The sequence below is a fragment of the Dipodomys merriami genome, unplaced genomic scaffold, assembly GCF_024711535.1.
Source record: "Dipodomys merriami isolate MVZ:Mamm:240054 unplaced genomic scaffold, mDipMer1.0.p SCAF_125, whole genome shotgun sequence".
Lineage (NCBI taxonomy): Eukaryota > Metazoa > Chordata > Mammalia > Rodentia > Heteromyidae > Dipodomys > Dipodomys merriami.
The window spans coordinates 2,271,338-2,291,073 of record NW_027202549.1 but is presented as its reverse complement, the minus strand read 5'-3'; the positions used below and the strand labels follow the sequence as shown (position 1 = coordinate 2,291,073).

General features: G+C 41.6%; 1 protein-coding gene across 19 annotated transcripts in view; it reads right to left on the bottom strand.

The window, feature by feature from the left end:
- The window catches only part of Map4 (microtubule associated protein 4), a 110,444-nt gene that overhangs the window by 77,817 nt on the left and 12,891 nt on the right, over positions 1 to 19,736 (bottom strand). For 18 of the 19 annotated variants that reach the window (XM_070017676.1, XM_070017677.1, XM_070017682.1 and 15 more), the window contains exon 2: positions 1,313 to 1,542. In XM_070017676.1, coding sequence (XP_069873777.1) covers positions 1,313 to 1,526 — 214 coding nt within the window. In that variant the 5' untranslated portion in view covers positions 1,527 to 1,542. Of the gene's footprint in view, positions 1 to 1,312; positions 1,543 to 9,694; positions 9,800 to 19,736 lie in introns of those variants that run through there. The other variant, XM_070017666.1, reaches the window with a different exon arrangement.

Here is a 19,736-nt window from a genome sequence, read left to right as displayed (position 1 = left end):
GAAAAAATAGAAGTGGTGCTGTGGCTCTAGTGGTAGAAAGCACTAGCCTTGAGCACGGAGAGGCTCAGGGACAGAGTCCAGGACCTGAGTTCAAGCCCTAGGACTAGCAAAAAAATAATAAGAAGAAGAATTATACTTGGAGGCTGGGAAGGTGGCTCAGTGGTAGAGTGCTTGCCTTGCATACATAATAATCAATTCCTCAACACCACATAAGCAGAAAAAGCTGGAAGTGGTGCTGTGGCTCAAGTGTTAGAGTGCTAGCCTTGAGCCGAAGAACTCAGGGACAGCACCCAGGCCCAGAGTTCAGGCCCCACGACAGACCAAAAAAAAAAAAAAGAGCTGAAGAGAAAGGTCTTGTCTGTTCCTGAAGAAAAAAAATTAACTAAATAATACAGTATTATCCACAGAAAAGACTTACAACAATGACAAATCTACTAACAACAAACACCCACAACATGTACATTATACATTATAAGCTTGAAATACCATTTCACACTGTAAAAAAAAAGCAAAAAATAAGCCTTCTTGGGGAAATAGATGTTTTCTGGTTTGAAAGAGGAATTGTAGCAGGCCCTGGTGGCTAACACCTGTAATCCTAGCTACTCAGGAGGCTGATACCTGAGGATCACAGCTTAAAATCAGCCCAGGCAGGAAAGTCCGTGAGACTCTTATCTCCAATGGACCACCAGAAATCTGAAAATGGCGCTATGGCTAGAGTGGTAGAGTACTAGCCTTGAGCTGAAGAGCTGAGGGACAGCTCCCAGGACCAGAGTTCAAGCCCCAGGACCGACCAAAAAAAAGGCCTTTCTCAGTGCAAAAGTTAAGTCTGACAATGTAATACAGTAAGTCTACATTGTATTAGGTCATCTAGAAATGAACGAGGTATAAGAGGGGATGTTACAGCCTCACAGTCATACAGTAAAGGGTAATGAGTCTCCTTTCTTGGATTATAACAGAAATTTAATTAAACAGAGTTTTACTAGTCAATACTAAAAAGCTCGGTTTCCTTAACGTTTCTAAAATTGTGACACAATGTGTAATCCCAAATTTACACTCTAAATACATACATCCAGGGCTAGGAATGTGGCTTAGTGGTCGAGTGCTTGCCTTCCATGCATGGAGCCCTGGGTTCGATTCCTCAGTACCACATACACAGAAAAGGCCAGAAGTGGCACTGTGGTTCAAATGGTAGGGTGGTAGCCTTGAGAAAAAGTATCTCAGGGATAGTGCCCAGACCCTGAGGTCAAGCCCCATGACTGGCAAAAAAAAAAAAAAAGAACAGAACAGAACAAACCCACATACATGTACTGACCTTCAGCCTGGCTAGTATCTGAGCCTGATTTCTTCTTTTTCCCAGTTTTCTCATCAACATCCATGAGGGGAATATATTCCCTTTTTCCAACTGTTTCCCCCACAACATCATCATAGGCCTCAGCCTCTAGGGTGGCAATGAAGTCCCGCTTTATCTCTTCCTCAATTTCTGGAGGCGGCTCCGTTAATGCATCCGCGAGACTCAGGTCAGCCATTTTGCACTGCAAATGCCTGTGGAAAACGCAGAGGTGTTTGCTATGAGTACCAATGAATAGAAAAGAAAAAACTTAAGAAACTAGAAAATTCTAGATCCAAACGAGGCTTCCTTTTTCAAAAGATGAGGAAAAATAAAAGCTCAGAAATAGTTTGCTTTTTTCTTATATCTTCAGGAGGAAGACAAAGCAAAAGACACTTTGTTGTTTTTCTTAATAAGGAAAATAGTTTATCCAAAGTAAGATTCAAATCAAGTTGTTTGATTTCAGGTCACATACCTTTTCAATTAAACCATTTATCTTCATTTCCAAATCAGGTTCTAGAATAATTTTTTAAAGAATATACAGAAAGGGGGCTGGGAAGGTGGCTCAGTGGTAGAGTGCTTGCCTTCCATGCATAAGGCCCTGGGTTCGATTCCTTATCACCACATAAGTAGAAAAAGCTGGAAGTGGTGCTGTGGCTCAAATGGTAGGAGTGCTAGCCTTAAGGGCAAGGAAGGAAGAAAGGAAGGAAGAAAGGGAAGGAGGGAGGGAGGGAGGGAAGGAGGGAGGGAGGGAGGGAGGGAGCCAGGCACCAGTGGTTCACACCTGTAATCCCAGCTACTCAGGAGGCTGAGATCTGAGGATCACGGTTCAAAGCCAGTACAGACAGAAAAATCCATGAGACTCTTACTTCCAATAAACCACCAGAAAACCAGAAGTGGCACTATGGCTCAAGTGGTAGAACACTCCCCTTGAGCTGAAGAGCTGAAGAACAGCACCCAGGACCAGAGTTCAACCCCACAACTGACCCAAAAAAATAAAAATAAAAGATCTTATTACTTACTAGCCAGGGGCCAGTAGCTCATGTCTATTATTATCTGTTGCTGGGCAACAGTGGCTCATGCCTATAATTCCAGCTACTCAGAAGGATGAGATCTGAGGATCATAGTACTAAGGCAGCACGAGAAGGAAAGTCCTAAAGACTTTTATCTCCAATTAAGCATCAAAAAAGCCACAAGTAGAGCTGTAGCTCAAGTGGCAGAGTGCTGGCCTTCAGCAAAAAAGCTCAGGGGAATTCAAGCTCTAGTAACACACACACACACACACACACACACACACACACACACACACACACACACACACACACACACACACACACACACACACACACACACACACACACACACACACACACACACACACACACACGGGAATTCAAGCTCTAGTAAAACACACACACACACACACACACACACACACAGGGGAATTCAAGCTCTAGTAAAACACACACACACACGCACGCACGCACGCACGCACGCACGGTGTCCACATTCCCCTACTCATTTGCAGCAAAATTCCAAACAGCCAAGATAATGAAACTTAAGTATGTCATAGATGGACACTATAATTAGGATAGTATTCTTCACAGTATCCCACAAAAGTCCATGTGTTAAAGCTTGGTCCCCAGCTTGGCACATTCCAGCCCTAGTTTTTTGAATTCAATAATCAATGCCACAAAAGGCCTGTTGTTTGTTTTTGTTTTTGCCAGTTACTGGGTCTGGGCCCTGTCCCTGAGTTCTCTGCTCAAGACTCTACCTCTTTTGAACTACAATGCCACTTTCAGTTTCTGAGTGGTTAATAAAAAGAGTCTCAGGGATACTTTTCTGCCTGGACTGGCTTCGAACCATGATCCTCAAATCTCAGCCTCCTGAGTAGTTTGGATTACAGGGGTGAGACACTAGCAACTGGCCTGTTTCCTTGCGAGGCAACGAAGAGTCTTAAATACTTAAGTTGGGTCTTTCCTGGCTTTTAGGAATGGCTTATCTGGCACTGTTTTTTTTTTATTATTTAAATAATTTTGCCATGTCAGTAAGATATTTAGGTTAAGGTAATTTAAGATTATAAGGGCAGTTGGGCACTGGTGGCTCATGCCGGGAATCCTAGCTACTCAGGGGACTGAGATCTGAGGATAGTGGTTTGAAGCCTGCTGGGGCAGGAAAACCCGTGAAACTCCTGTCTCCAATAAATTACCAGAAAACTGGAAGTGGCGCTGTGGCTCAAGTGGTAGAGCACTCGCCTTGAGCTGAGGGACAGCACCCAGGCCCAGAGTTCAATCCCCACAACACACACACACACACACACACACACACACACACACACACACACACACACACGGACACGGACACGGACACGGACACGGACACGGACACGGACACGGACACAAGAATTTAATCAGAAAATATTCTCCATATACTTCTAACTAAAAATGCTTCAGGACTTTGGATGTAACATAGTATAAGAATGTTTGCCAGCCGGGCGCCGGTGGCTCACGCCTGTAATCCTAGCTACTCAGGAGGCTGAGATCTGAGGATCGCGGTTCAAAGCCAGCCCGGGCAGGAGAGACCATGAGACTCCTATCTCCAATAAACCACCAGAAAACCGGAAGTGGCGCTGTAGCTCAAGTGGTAGAGCGCTCGCCTTGAGCTGAAGAGCTGAGGGACAGCACCCAGGCCCAGAGTTCAAGCCCCACAACCGACAAAAAAAAAAAAAAAGAATGTTTGCCAAGCATGCACAAAGTCCTGTGTTCAAATTTCAAAACTAAAAATTAATTAATTAAATTTTAATGAGATAACAAGCCAAAACTGATGATAAAATGGACTAGAGACAACCCATGGAATAAGAGAAAAACTTTGCTATTAAACAGATAAAGGATTAATAACCCAGAATATACAAAGAACTCAAAAAATTAAAACAGCCAAGGACCAAAGAATCCAATTAATAAGTGGTGAGCAAAATGAACAGTCAGATCTCACAAGAAATACAAATGACTAAGATACACAAAGAAATGTCCAACATTCTTAGCCATGAAAAAAAAAAAGAACAGGTCCTGGGCTCACATCTATATTCCTAACTACTCAGGATGATGAGATCTGAGAATCACAGTTCAAACCAGCCCAAGCAGCAAAGTCTGTGAGATTATCATCTCCAATTAACCACCAAAAAGCAAGAAGTGAAGCTGTGGTTCAAAGTGGTAGAACCCTATCCTTGAGTTCAATATATCCAAAAGAGAGTAAATTAATACACCACAAAGACAGCTGTGTAAATATGTTTATTGAAGCATTTTCACAAAAGTCTAAGCCAGCAATACTGGTTTTGTCTTTTGTTTTTTCTTTTTTTGGGGGGAGGATTGGTTTTTTTCTGTCAGTCGTGGGGCTTGAACTCAGGGCCTGGACGCTGTCCCTGAGCTTCTTTTGCTCACAGCTAGCACTCTACCACTTTGAGCCACAACTCCACCTCCGATTTTTGAGTGGTTAATTAAAAGCCAAGGCTGGCTTTGAACCCCAATCCTTGGATCTCAGCCTCCTGAGCAACTAGGATTATAGGTATGAGCTACCAGCACCTGGCTCAGTCTTACTTGTGTTTCTCCTATATCAGCTTCCTGATTATTGGGATGTGCACTATCATGCTGAGCTTGCTTTTCCCCTTTCTATCTAAGATACTTCATGAAAACTATTATTACCAGTTAACCTTTGATAACTGTTATATACTAAAAATAAATGTCTATATTTAAAGTTTCAAGGTCAAAGAAAACTTGAAGACATCTGTGTCATCCTTAATAGTATACTATAAAAGCCATAAGTGTATTTCCCCCCCCCCAAATAATGTCAATTCTTATATAATGCAATATGCTCAAATGTTTCATAATAAGTACAAATACAGATGGGCTCTGGTGGCTCATGCCTGTAATTCTAGCTACTCAAGAGGCTGAGATTTGAGATCACAGTTCAAAGCCAGCCCAGGCAGGAAAGTTCCATGAGACTCATCTCCACTGAACCACCAGAAAACTGGAGGTGGTGCTGTGGCTCAAAGTGTAGAGTGCTAGCTGTGAGCAAAAGCAGCTCAGGGACAGCGTCCATGCCCTGAGTTCAAGCCCCACGACTGACAGAAAAAAAAAAAAAAAAAAAAGACTATTATCTCAACAGCTTGGCCATTTTTTGTCACCACACATAAAATGAAGTGCAACCTAAAACAAATTCTACTTACAAAAAGGATTCTATGAAGGCAACGCTAATAGAGTGATAGAGATAAAGTCCTGGGTTTAGAGGGGGGGAAAAAGCCTGATTTCAATATATAAAAGTGATCACCACTATTTTATTCAATTCCAAAATATGTCCAAGTATAATAAATTCTTTAAGTGCTATATAAATTCTTTAAGTGCTATAAAAAATTGTTAAAACTTGTTCTACAAGTGTTTCAGCCTACAAAAAAAAAATTCATGTATGAATTCCATGTCACAATTACAGAATATTTCAAGGTACTTAATAATTTATATGACACCAAGCCGGGCGCTGGTGGCTCACGCCTATAATCCTAGCTACTCAGGAGGCTGAGATCTGAGGATCACAGTTCAAAGCCAGCCCGGGCAGGAAAGACTGTGAGACTCCTATCTCCAATAACCACCAGAAAACCGGAAGTGGCACTGTAGCTCAAGTGGCAGAGCGCTCGCCTTGAGCTGAAGAGCTGAGGGACAGCGCCCAGGCCCAGAGTTCAAGCCCCACGACCAACAAAAAAAATAATAATAATAATTTATATGACACCAAATTATCCTCAAATCTGGACTTCAGATTTAAAAAAATAAAACTATAGCTTTGTGAATAACAAGTCTTACTTCTAAAACCTTATCTCACTGACCATATTATCCTTCTATCTGTATAAACAATGAAATTAACTTTAAACAGACTTGTGAGTCAGAGCAAGAGAATGTAAAAACTGAATATACAGCTTTCCTATTAGTTTAATCTGACACTCACTGTGGCCTTGAATGAGTCACCTTACAGAGCTGAATTCCCTAAATCTGTAAAATGAGAGTGTTAAGTGATTCCTCTGATTGTTTATTCTATGATCTACTTGTAATTCAGTTTCATCACTTTAACTATTAAAAATAAATCTCATAAAGAACCTCAATGTGAATATGTACAAATATTATTTTATGTATCTAGAATTCTCAATTATATACATCATGTGTATTAACAGGCAAAAGCTTGCTGGGTGCAAGTGACTCACACCTGTAATCCTACCTACTCAGGAGAGGCTGAGATCTGAGGATCACGGTTCAAAGCCAGCCTGTGCAGGAAAGTCTGGTGAGGCTCAACTTCAACTACCAAAAATGTCAGGAGTGGAGCTGTGGCTCTGGTGGTAGAATGCTAGCCTTGAGCAGAAAAGCTCTCAGACAATGCCCAGGCCTTGAGCTCAAGCCCAAGCCCAAGCATACAGGAACACATGGAGACACAGACACACACTCACCCACCCACTTACTCACAAAGGCAAACCGTCCAAAATTGCTTGGGGCTGGGTGTGATGGCTCATACTTGTAATTCTGACCTCAGGAGACTGAAGCAAGAAAATTGAGAGCTCAAAGCCTGCTAGTACTAGACTATACAGTGAAACACTATCTCAAAAAACAAAAGCAGGCAAAGTCAAAACCTTGGAGACTCAAAGTCACCAACCAGTGCACCATATCCTGCTTATGTCAAGTTGACTCAATCCTAAATCCCATCCAGTTCTGGCTAACATCAACAACGTAGACTTGTCACCATTCTACCAGAAAAATAAGCCCTCTATTACCTAACCAGGCACACTAAGAGAATACATGGTTTTCAAGCATTGCACTTTGGATCTCTGATCTCTCCCCAAGCCTGAAGAGAAATTACCTGACTAGAAAGGTTTTGAAAATAAGTACAAGGGCTGGGAAGGTGGCTCAGTGGTAGAGTGCTTGCCTAGCATGCATGAGGCCCTGGGTTTGATTCCTCAGCACCACATAAACAGAAAAGGCAGGAAGTGATGCTGTGGCTCAAGTGGAAGAGCACCAGCCTTGAGCACAGAGAGGGTCAAGGACAGTGCCCAGGCCCTAAATTCAAGCTCCAGGACCAGCAAAAAAAAAAAAAACAAAAAAAAAAAAGGAAAGGAAAAAGGAAAAGGAAAGGAATACACTCTCAGATGTCAGAGGCTCCTGAAATCCTACCTACTCAGGAGGCTGAGTTCTGAAGACTGTAGTTCACAGACAAAAATTCTATGTTCTGGGAGTGTAGCTTAGTGATAGAGTGCTTACACAGAAAAGGCCGGAAGTGGCGCTGTGGCGCTGTGGCTCAAATGGGTAAGAGTGCTAGCCTTGAGCACAAGAAGCTCAGGACAGCAATCAGGCCCCAAGTTCAAGCCCCAGGACTGGCAAAAAAAGAAAAGTCTATGTTCTGCCCAGTTTACATAGGCAGAAAAGTCCCAAAGATTCTCTCCCAATTAATCAGCATGGCCTGATGTGGCTAAAATAGAACACAAGTCAGAGTTCAAGTCCCAGTACCAGCATGCGCACACACATGCACTAGCACACATTCAACTAGTAAACGAAAGCAGAAAGAAAGTGAAGGGATGATAAGGCAGAATCTTGGTCTGTTCATTAGTGTTTATCTACTATGAATAGCTATGTGCTCATACGCGGTAAATAAAAATATATTCTGAGGTCACAAGCATTTTCTGCTGTATAGTTTTCTTTATCTAATTTACAAACTTTAGAATCTATTAAACATTGTCAAGGTTCAAGATCTATATAAATTTAAAATGTTCACATCTAATATTTTTGAGGGGATGAAGCTAGGATTTTGAACTTGGGGCCTCAGAGGTAGTAGGCAGACACAGACTCTCTCCTCTCTCTCTCTCTCTCTCTCTCTTTCTCTCTCTCACTCCTCAGCTCCAGGAAGCCTCCCTACCTTTGCCTTGGAGTAGATGGAACTATAGGTATGTACCATCATGTCCAACCTAACTTTCATTATTTTTGTTTTGTTTTGTTTTTTTGTCCGTTGTGGGGCTTGAACTCTGGGCCTGAGCACTGTCCCTCAGCTCTTCGGCTCAAGGCAAGCGCTCTACTACTTGAAACACAGCACCACTGGAAACAGTTTTCTGGTGGTTAATAGGGAGATAAAGAGTCTCACGGAGTTTCCTGCCCAGGCTGGCTTTGAACCATGATCCTCAGATCTCAGCCTCTGGAATAGCTAGGATTTCAGGAGTGAGCCACCAGCACCGGGCTAACTCTCATTATTATTAAAGGAACCCACTCAAAACACTGAGCTAAATTTTTCTTTATACCAGATATCCTACCCTTTTTAGGAAAATTGGAGCTATGGACGAGACAAAGAGGTATACATAGCCAGGTTAGTATTTTCTCACCTTTTTTTTTTTTTTAACCCATGACTGATTGAAATGACATGGGATTCTGAAGTCAGCACAGTAAACTGCTACGCTAGGACAACTAACTGTGAGAATGCTGGGGACAAAATGGAGTGCTTGGAAGGAAACCAGCGGCCCAGCCAGCCGCAAGAGACCATTTATAATCAGAGAAGTTTAAAGGTATAGTTTGCACACTGACTTTCTATTGGACATCAGATTTTTTTTTTAAGTTAAGCTTTTTGTCACTAAATGTTAACTTTAATTTCGATTTGTTTTTAAGGGATTTTCATATATTTCTTTCAGAGGTATACTACATTACCAAGCTGGGTCTTATTTGCCTGATAACTGGGTTTTTATTTTGTTGAACCAGAAAAACGATTTCAATCAACATGCTATTTTCATTCAAAGTAAAACCAAATCCCTCATTAGAAAAGCTCTCTAAAATGAGTTACCAAGTTATACAATTGAGCAGCACATATGATCCCTTAGGTAAATGTGAATTTCTCTTGCTTCTGCTTAGATGGCTTGGGAAAATGGCAATAGACTACTCAGCAGGATCTTGAAAATCCTAAGCAATTAATTAACTCTAGGCTCCCTGAAGAATATATTAACTTTCCACCCCCAGGTGCCTCCCCATACACTGCAAAGACAACAGCTGTACTATTAAAAAAACAGATGGGATTTCCAGGCAGCAGGGCTCTATTCTTAACCATTTGTCCTGTTCATCACAGGAGAGAAAGCCCTTGACTTTTTAGCCTAGCTGAGGCTAAATTTCCTACATGAAAGAACACGCTGAAAGTTTCAGATTATTTCCACATAGTCCCCAAAAACAAAGAGTTCCCTTTCCCCATGGCTATTTTAGGGAGCCCTGGTCTCTAAGATATAGACACACTGCAAACACATGCACACACATACTAACACACGCAAAGCTTTGCATCCACAAAGCTCAGAAGTCTAGCTTGCTTACTTACAAGAACTAGCCAGCAACCTGGTATTGAGGACTGAATGCATTTCGGATCTATAAACTGATTCCAGCCTGTCACATTTCTTGACCAAACTCTTCTAGAAGCATAATCTACACTAGAGACATCCCACTGGTAATCATGTGACACAGAGAGCATGTCTGTTGAAGTCTGTTTATGTAAGCCAAAATAAGAGATGACAATGACACAGCACTTAGATTTCTGATATAACCAACCTTAAGAGCGAATATCCAATCTTATCTCAATAACAATAAAACAAATCTTAAGATTCTCACTGACATTTAACTCCTGGGTACTCAAAAGCAGAAAGCATTAAAAAAAAAAAGTTACAACAGTACTTAGTACATTTATCTGTAATCCTTCTAATTAATAGAAAATCATTCACCATTAGCAGATATCTAACCAAAAGTTCTATGAGAATCCTATCACCAATTACCACCAGAAAGCTAGAAGTGGCGCTGTGGCTTAAGTGGTAGAGCACCAGCCTTGAGCTGAAGAGCGCAGGGACAGCGCCCAAGCCCAGAGTTCAAGTCCCACTACCGACAAAAAAAAGTTTTGTATTTACAGATGTAAAAGTATGTATATGTATATATGGATATATATACATATACATGCCTAAATTTTATGTAATCTTATATATACATATGTATGTATGTATGGTGCATCACAAAAGGAAGAAGAGAGAGTCGGAAACTAACTGGGCACCAGTGGCTGTGATCCTAGCTACTCAGGAGGCTGAGATCTGGCAATCATGGTTTTCAATTCAAAGCCAGCCTTGGCAGAAAAGTCTATGAAACACTTATCTCCAATTAACCACCAAAAACTTGGAAGAGGAGCTGTAGCTCTAGTGGTAGCCTTGAGCAAAAAAGCACAGGGATAATGCCCAGGCCCTGAGTTCAAGCCCTAGGACTAGCTCCAAAAATTGTCAAAAAAAAAAAGGAAGGAGGAAGAAAAGGATGGAGATAACTCTAAAACAGCAGCTAACATCAACTTAAAAACTTTTGCTGACTCTCCAAGTTTAATCTTAAGTGGGTAGGAGGCAAAGTGAACTTTGTCTCCTCAATGGAATGTGTTTCTTGACTGCTCTGAAAGTCTACATATGCTGACCTTTAAAAGACAGTATAAAGTTTGTCTGTTCTCCCTTCTGCCAGTGGGCTGATAGACTGAACGTGGGTGGACAATGACTTTGTGGCTCTGATGTTAGCTATGTTCGATATCCTATTGTCTTACTCAAGCACTGGAAGATTTTTTTTTTGCAATAGACCTAATCATTCAAAAATAATCAAAGTATAATGAAATAAAAAGAAATTCAAACCCAAAGTCACAAATTAAAGAAAGGACAAGTCTAAATATAGCAACACTATAGCTGCTTTGATTCACTAACTAAATCACTGCCAAGAAATCTGTAGTTAAGGGGGTGGATTTGATTAAAGCATATCATATGTATGCATGTACATACCATAATGAAACCTCTGTAATCCTAGCTACTCAAGAGGAGAGGCAGAGATCTGAGGATTGAGGTTTGAACTAGCCTGAGCAGGAAAATCTGTGAGATTCCTACCTTCAATTAACCACCAAAATGCTGGAAGTAGGGGTGTGACTAACCTTGAGCCAAAAAGCTTCAGAACAGTCCCCAGGCTCTGAGTGTGACTTCCCCCCAAAAACACAAACACCAAAACACCATAATGAAACCCCCCTATATAATTACTATGTATCAATTTTTTTTTAATTTTTTTCAAGGAAGATATACCATTTTTTTTTCTTTTAATTGGTCACAGGGCTTTAACTTTGGGCCTGAGCGCTGTCCCTGAGCTCTTCAGGTCAAGGCTAGCACTCTACCACTTGAGCCATAGCTCCACTTCCAGGTTTTCTGGTGGGTAATTGGAGATAAAGAGTCTTCTGCCCAGGCTGGCTCTGAACCATAATCCGTAGATCTCAGCCTCTTGAGTAGCTAAGATTATAGTCCTGAGCCACGGGCACCTGGCTGAGACACCATTCTTGAGTAACTGTTTATTTCAACACAAATAGATCTGAGGAAAATCCCAAAGCAAGAAACTCTTGAGTTCTATTGCAAAATAAAGTGACTACAGATAACATTATATACTGAACATCCCAACAAACTTGAAGAGAGGATCGCAAAGATTTCGCCACCAAAAAAAAAAAAAAAAAGGTAAATGCTTGAAGCATCAATACCTTTTTTTTTTTTTTTCCCCCTGCCAGTCCTGGGACTTGAACTTAGGGTCTGGGCATTGTCCCTGAGCTTCTTTTGCTCAAGGCTAGCACTCTACCACTTGAGCCACAGTGCCACTTCTGGCTATTTCTGTATATGTACTAGGAGGAATGGAACCCAGGGCTTCATGCATGCTAGGCAAGCACTCCACCTATTAAGCCACATTCTCAACCCCATCAATACATTTTTAGTTAAACGTTGTATATATATACATTTGCATTGAACACTAACTTTAAGGTAAATTAAATAAGCTAGGTTTAATTAGGTAGCCAATAGAGAATGCCACGCCACGCAGGAAAAGAAGTTTATTTACTGAACTGCAGCCCCCGCCAAGCTTGGTGAAGAGGCATGGCCGAGAGGGGAGACCACCCCCAGGCCAGGACTTATCTAGGCCAGGGATGAGAAGTGATGTAGCCAGGTGGGGGAAAGGTGTGGCCACACTGTATTGGATATGACCTCAGAGCCTAGGACCCTCCTAAGGTCAGATGGGAGCCATGTGACAGGGGCAGCCCCAGATGTGAGCTAGCAGGAGGGGGAGATGATTGCTTCCAGGTGTGCCAGATACCTAGGTAACACAGATACTGGGCAGAAACTTAGCCAAAGGGCAAGGGAGATATCTGCACAGGGCCTGTGTGGACCAGGGCAGACCTTACACTAACCACATTAACATGCCCAATTTTGACATTTTTGTATAAGTGAAAATTAAATAGACAAACATTCATGCTTAAAGTCTGAGTAATCAGGGCTGAGAATGTGGCTTAGTGGTAGAGTGCTTGTCTTGCATGCATGAAGCCCTGAGTTCGATTCCTCAGTACCACATAAACAGAAAAGGTAGATAAGAGTGCTAGCCTTGAGCAAAAGCAGCTCAGGGACAGTGCCCATACCCTCAAGTTCAAACCCCAGGACTGGCAAAAAAATAAAATAAAAATAAAGTCTGAGGGGCTGGGAAGGTGGCTCAGTGGTAGAGCGCTTGCCTTGAGCTGAAGAGCTGAGGGACAGCGCCCAGGCCCAGAGTTCAGGCCCCACAACCGGACCCAAAAAAAAAATAATAAAAATAAAAAAATAAAGTCTGAGTAGTCAAAGGTACACAACATCTTTAGATTGGCATATTTTTATAAAAAGTAAAAGTATTATAATTTCAACATATCTACACAATGTGTGTTTGTAATAGGGTCAGAGAGTTTACCTAATGATTATAATCAAATACTTCAATGGCTAGTACCATTTCAGTATTTAACAACGTCTAAGCATTTACAAAACGAGGGGAGAAAAAAAAAAGTCGAAGTTTCAGTGGTAGAGTGATTGCAAACATAAGGCCCTGAGATCAAACTCCAGAATATTTCTTTCTCTCCAATTTCAAGCTACTAGTTTTTAATTAACAATGTGTTAACCTAAACATAGAAGAACTACTCAGTTTCATGTAATTTGTCATTATTAGGCTGTGATGGCCTACACCTAAGTTCCCTTAGGAGTATCCTGAGTCCCTGTATCATTCTAATCTCTTTCTACACGTGGCCAGCCAGCTAGAATGCCAAGTACCTTTCACCTTGCTCTCTGTATCAGTAAGTATTCTATCAAACAGAAAACCCACACTACTGCCCTGAACATAACCACGAAGTTAGCCCTATTGTGCAGTCAGCCTGTCTGGCATGCTTTTGTCTCAACAAATATTTAGAACATTACACACTACTTCGAAAAGAATGATCTCATCCTATTAACCCAACTGGCCAACTTCATCAAAAAGCTTTTTGTTACAAGCTGTGATAACCGGGGAAACCAGATCTATTTTTACTGCTCTGGCTAGGAAAAGGAAATAAAGGAATCATAGGGGAGGAAAAAAAAGAATCATAGAGAGGGAGACAGAAAAGTCATACATTAAACATCTTTTTTTAAAAAATCACTTATTTTCTTTTTGTTTTTGTTGTCTGGCTACAAAAGAACAAAATGACTTTCAGAATTGTTTGACACTAGGAAAAAGTAATTCTTGTGATAATTTAAAAAAAAAAAAAAAGCCGGGCGCCGGTGGTTCATGCCTGTAATCCTAGCTACTCAGGAGGCTGAGATCTGAGGGCCATGGTTCAAAGCCAGCCTGGGCAGCAAAGTCCATGAGACTCTTATCTCCAATAAACCACTAGAAAACCCGAAGTGGTGCTGTGGCTCAAGCTGTAGAGCACTCATCTTGAGCTGAAGAGCGCAGGGACAGTGCCCAAGCCCAGAGTTCAAGCCCCATGACTGACCCCCCCCCCAAAAAAGCTCATATAGTCCAAATAGTAAACCTACATAGGCTCTAAATTATATGAAAAATAAAATTTCCAAAAAATAAATATACTAGGCCCATATAAAAATAAAAATATCAAATGCTTAGAGGACAGAGATTATTCAAATTATTTTACATATATTAAATCACTTACTATGTTGAACAACTCTAGAGTAAATATACATTAAAATCCTCACTTAAAATGAAGATATCAGGTACCTTCGAGCTGAAATAAGCTGGGTAGCAGTGGCTCAGGCCTGTAATCCTAGCTACTCAGAAGGCTAAAATACAGAATTGTGGCTCAAAGCCACAAAAAGCCCATGAGACTCTATTCCCAATTAACCAGCAAAAAACTGGACTGGAAGTGTAGCTTATGCATAGTAAAGCACTAGTTGAGAGCAAAAAAGCTAAATGACTAAATGAGAATACAAGGCCATGAATTCAAGGCCCTAGTGCCAACACCACACCCACATCCACACACTCATATACACACTCCCATCCACCCACCCACACCCCACTACACACACACTCAACACACACACACAAGTTGAAATAACTTGCTTTGGATTACTATTCAGCTAGTAAGCTTATAGAATCCCAGCCAGACACCAGTGGCTCACACCTGTCATCCTAGCTACCTAGGAGGCTAAGATCTGAGGGTCGCAGGTTCAAATTCAGCCCAGGCAGGAAGGTGCTTGAGACTCATCTCCATAACCACCAGAAAACTGAAAGTAAAGCTGTAGCTCAAAGTAATAGAACACTAGCCTCGAGCAAGAAAGTCTTAGCACCCAGGCCCTGAGTTCAAGCCCCATAACCAACAAAATAACAATAATAATAATAAATAATCTTATAGATTCCAATCCAATAGTAAGAGTTTTAAATGATATCTGGATGTTCATCAGTACCTATTTTAGTTCCAGGAACTTGCTGGCCATGAAATATACAAATGAAGGAAAACATGCTATATATCTTGCCAACTTCCAAGTCTTCTATTTTTTTTTTTTTAGTCACAAGCCATGGTAAATATACATCCCTCATATTCATATATATAGATCAATAGACACTTCATAAATCAACTCATTCTCACTATGTGAAATACACTAGTATCTTCTCCATTCCCTTGTAGGGTTTTTACTGGTTTAATGGCTTGTCCCCATCAGCCTCACTCTGCAACCCAGGCTGGCTTTGCATTTCAGCTTCCTGAGTACTGGGATTACAGATGTACACTACAATGCCCAGCCTCTTTTGTTTGGTGTTCCAGAGCTGGCTCTGGCCTACAATTTGAAATTTTCAGTTCTGATTTAAAAAAAAACTTTACAGTGAATAACTACTAGAAAAGATGGCTTAAAATACATTAAAAATCCTACACCCAGAATCTGATTTGGTAAACCTGAAAAAGGGTACAGAGGCCCGTATTTCAAATCAGACCACTTGATTCTGCAAATAATGAAACTAATCTTTATCAGTACATACTTCTAGAATCTCAAAAGGGATGGCTTCAACTATTCTTAGTCTAAACTAAAGGCTAGCCAAAGTATCTGCAAGAGGATTCTGACGTGCAAAACACATTGATTTCTTTTTAGATTGAAAATTGTTTAGCTCATACATATATTTTATTTTTCAAGGGAGGTGGTACCTGTTGTAGGGCTTGATCTCAGGGCCTGCGTGCTATCCCTGAGCTCTTTCACACAAGGCTAAGGCTCTACCACTTTGAGCCACAGCTCCACTTCAGTTTTCTGGTGGTTCATTGGGAGATTTTCCTGCCCGAGCTGGTTTTGAACCATGATCCTCAGATCTCAGTCTCCTGAATTACATCTGAATTACACATGTGATCCGCCAGTACCTGGCATTCAAAATGCATTTTTTTGTTGGAGGTGGTGGTGGTGGTGGTCGTGGGGCTTGAACTCAGGGCTTGGGTACTGTCCCTGAGCTCTTCGGCTGAAGGCAAGCACTCTGCTGCTTGAGCCACAGCGCCACTTCCAGTTTTCTAGTGCTTTATTGGAGATAAGAGTCTCTAGGACTTCCCTGCCTAGGCTGGCTTTGAGCCGTAATCCTCAAATCTCAGGCTCCTGAGTAGCTAGGATTACAGGCATGAGCCTCTGGTGCCTGGCTTCAAAATGCTTTTATAGACTTTCTGAAAACTAAATTAACAAATCATTAAAATTTAATTTCCTCCTCCCACACTTTTTTGGATTTGGGCCTGAACTCAGGGCCTTTGCTCTCACAGTTTTCTGGCTCATGGCTGTCGGTCTACCACTTAAACCACACTTCCAGGCCTGGTCTTCACTGGTTATTTTGAAGAAGGGAGTCTAGTTTTGAAAGGCTTTGAGTTGAGATTTTCCAGCCTCCTGAGTAGTAGCATTCCATGTGTGAGACACACCAGCACCCAACTAATTCTTAACTCAGTATCAGAAAACAGAAGCACTATATGAATGAAAGTCATCTCTGTTGCCAATTCATTTGCTTTATAACTGAAAGAGCTTTTTAAAACCAAATGAACATGCAAGTGAAATAGGGAGTCATCAGTTTGTAACCCCTAAGTAGTAGATAACTCAAAAACAGCTAAAAAATACCAAAATGCATCATGTGCTGGTAGCTCATGCCTACAATCCTTGCTACTCAGGAGACTGAGGCATGGTTCAAAGCCAGTCTGGGGCAGGAGAGCCTGTGAGACCCTTATTAACTACTAAAAAGCTAAAGTGGAGGTGTGGCTCAAGTGGTTGAGCACCACCCTTGAGCATAAAAGCTCAGGGACAGTGCCCAGGACCTATATTCAAGCTCCAAGATAGGCCACATGTGCAGCACGTGCACACATGCACACATGTATGCACACATGTATGCACACGCGCGCAGACATACACACACACACACACACACACACACACACACACACACACACACACACAGAGTATGGAAGTCATTGCTGAAATAAAGTTTTTAAAAGAGCACTCCAAGCCTCCACTATGTATTATTAGAAGCCAAATAAAATTTTTTGTTATGCCAGGTGCCAGTGGTTCATGCCTGTAATCCTAGCTACTCAGGAAGCCGATATCTCAAGATCACAGTTTGAAGCTAGTCCATGCAAAGCGCTAGCCTTGAGCACAAAAAGGCTCGGGGACAGTGCATAGGCCCTGAATTCAAGCCTCAGGCCTGGAATGAATGAATGAATGGTCAAAAGGTAGGGGTAGAACATTCACAGCAAAGTCAGTCCTATTTTAGGGATGGGGAAAGACTCATAATGACCCAAAGCAGGGTATGAAAGACAAAGCAGGGTGAGGGGAGAGTTCATGTGGTAACTTGACCTGGTCCAACCTACTTAACTTACAGATGTTAGAAGATAGATACTTGTTTCGCTTTGTTTGAGATAGGGTCTCACTACTTATCCCAGGCTACTTGGTCTGTAACAGAAGATCCTCCTAAAGCCTGAGCCTAAATGCTGGAATTACAAGAATGCACTAACTACCACACTGGTAGAACACAGCTACCCGGATCAAATACAACTGGCTAATTGAGAAAACAGTCTAGTAAGTGAAAATAACGCTCATGAAGTTATGGCAAGCAGACACAATGATAATACCACACTGATTCTTACCTCGCCCCCCCAATGTTAGAGATCAAATCTAGATCCTTGCACATGCTAGGCATATGCTGTACCACTGAACTACATCCCTAGCCCTTAACTGTTAACTTTATCCCTATTTCTTCCATGGAAATAGATGTTTAAGAGATGACTCATTTTGTTACTGTCTCAGTGCTTATTTTCATTGTACTAACTTTCAAAATAAAATTGCCTTTGAAATGATGGGTCTCTCTTGAACTGGTCAATAAATAGAAACTCCCAGTGAGGCCTGATCATTAACTTCATAAATATTTGATAGTTGACAAAAATACTGGCTCTTCAATGACACATCTCTGATTCCTCTGTCTCTTTTTTGTTTCCTTTTTTGCCAGTCCTGGGACTTGAGCTCAGGGCCTGGGCACTGTCCCTGAGCTGCTTTTTTGCTCAAGGAGAGCACTCTACCAGTTTAGACACAGTGCCCCTTCTGGCTTTTTTTCCGGTAATGTGGTACTGAGGAACCGAACCCAGGGCTTCATGCATGCTAGGCAAGGACTCTACCACTAAGCCACATTCCCAGCCTTCCTCCATTTCTTAAAAACAGAGAGGACTAGAGGCATTGCTCAGTATTTGCCTGGCAAGCACAAGCCTTGAGTTCAAACCTCAGTATTGTGAGAGAGGTTGGAGGGGAGGGAGGGAAGGTGAGAAGGAGGGAAGCGGAGGAGGTGGCAGGAGAGAGAGGAAGATGAAGAGAGAGGAAAGAGAAAAAGAGCAATACAAAATATAAAAGGAAATTTTAAAAATTTAAAGAAAAAAAAAGCAGATAATGTGTTAACTCTGAAACTAAAATAGGTTGTAGAACTGTACGGATGGGGTAACCCGATCATGATGCATGCTGATAATCTCCCATTACACCAAGAAAGCTGAAGATAAAGGATGAAACCACCACCTTCTTGTATTACAATCCCATGTTTAGGACACTGGGCCTTCTCACCAAAAGTAAAAGCAATAACCTGTATTTGGCAACACCTAGTGTCCAAAAAAAAACAATAAGCTAAGCCTAAAAGGAATTACCAAACATGGCTGGGTTGCATTGCACTGTGCAAAATATACACTCTCATTAAAGACCTAGAATGAGCCAGGCGCCAGTGGCTCACGGCTGTAATCCTGGACACTCAGGAGGCTGAGATCTGAGGATCACAGTTCAAAGCCAGCCCAGGCAGAAAAGTCTGTGAGACTTTTTTTTTTTTTTTTTTTGGGGGGGTCGATCGTGGGGCCTGAAGGGAACAGATTATGATTATGAAGCCTGAATAAAAATGTGTATAAAACCAAATACAGGGGCTGGGAAGGTGGCTCAGTGGTAGAGCGCTTGCCTTGCATGCCTGAGGCCCTGGGTTTGATTCCTCAGCACCACATAAGCAAAAAGAAAAAAAAGCTGGAAGTGACGCTGTGGCTCAAGTAGTAGAGTGCTAGTCTTGAGCTGAAGAGCTGAGGGACAGCGCCCAGGCCCAGAGTTCAGGCCCCACTACCAGACACCCCCCCCCAAAAAAAAAAAAACAAATACAAACTGGCTCAGATCAGCCAAAAGTGTATTTGAAAACACCTGAATATTTATAAACACACATACAAAATAAACTTCAATCAAGAAAAAAGAATTTAATCCTCAAAACCTGCTTATATTAAATTCAATTTTATTTTTATTTTATTTTGGTCATGGGGCTTGTACTCTGGACCTGGGCGCTGTCCCTCAGCTCTTCAGCTCAAGGCTAGCGCTCTACCAGCACTGGAGCCACAGCGTCACTTCTGGTTTTCTGAGTGGTTTATTGGAAATAGCGTCTCACAGCCTTTCCTGTCTAGGCTGGCTTTGAACCACAATCCTCAGATATCAGCCTCCTTGAGTAGCTAGGATGACAGACATGAGCCACCAGCACCCGGCTGAATTTAATTTTAATATTTACCTTTTCTACAATAATTAAGAAGTGAAAGT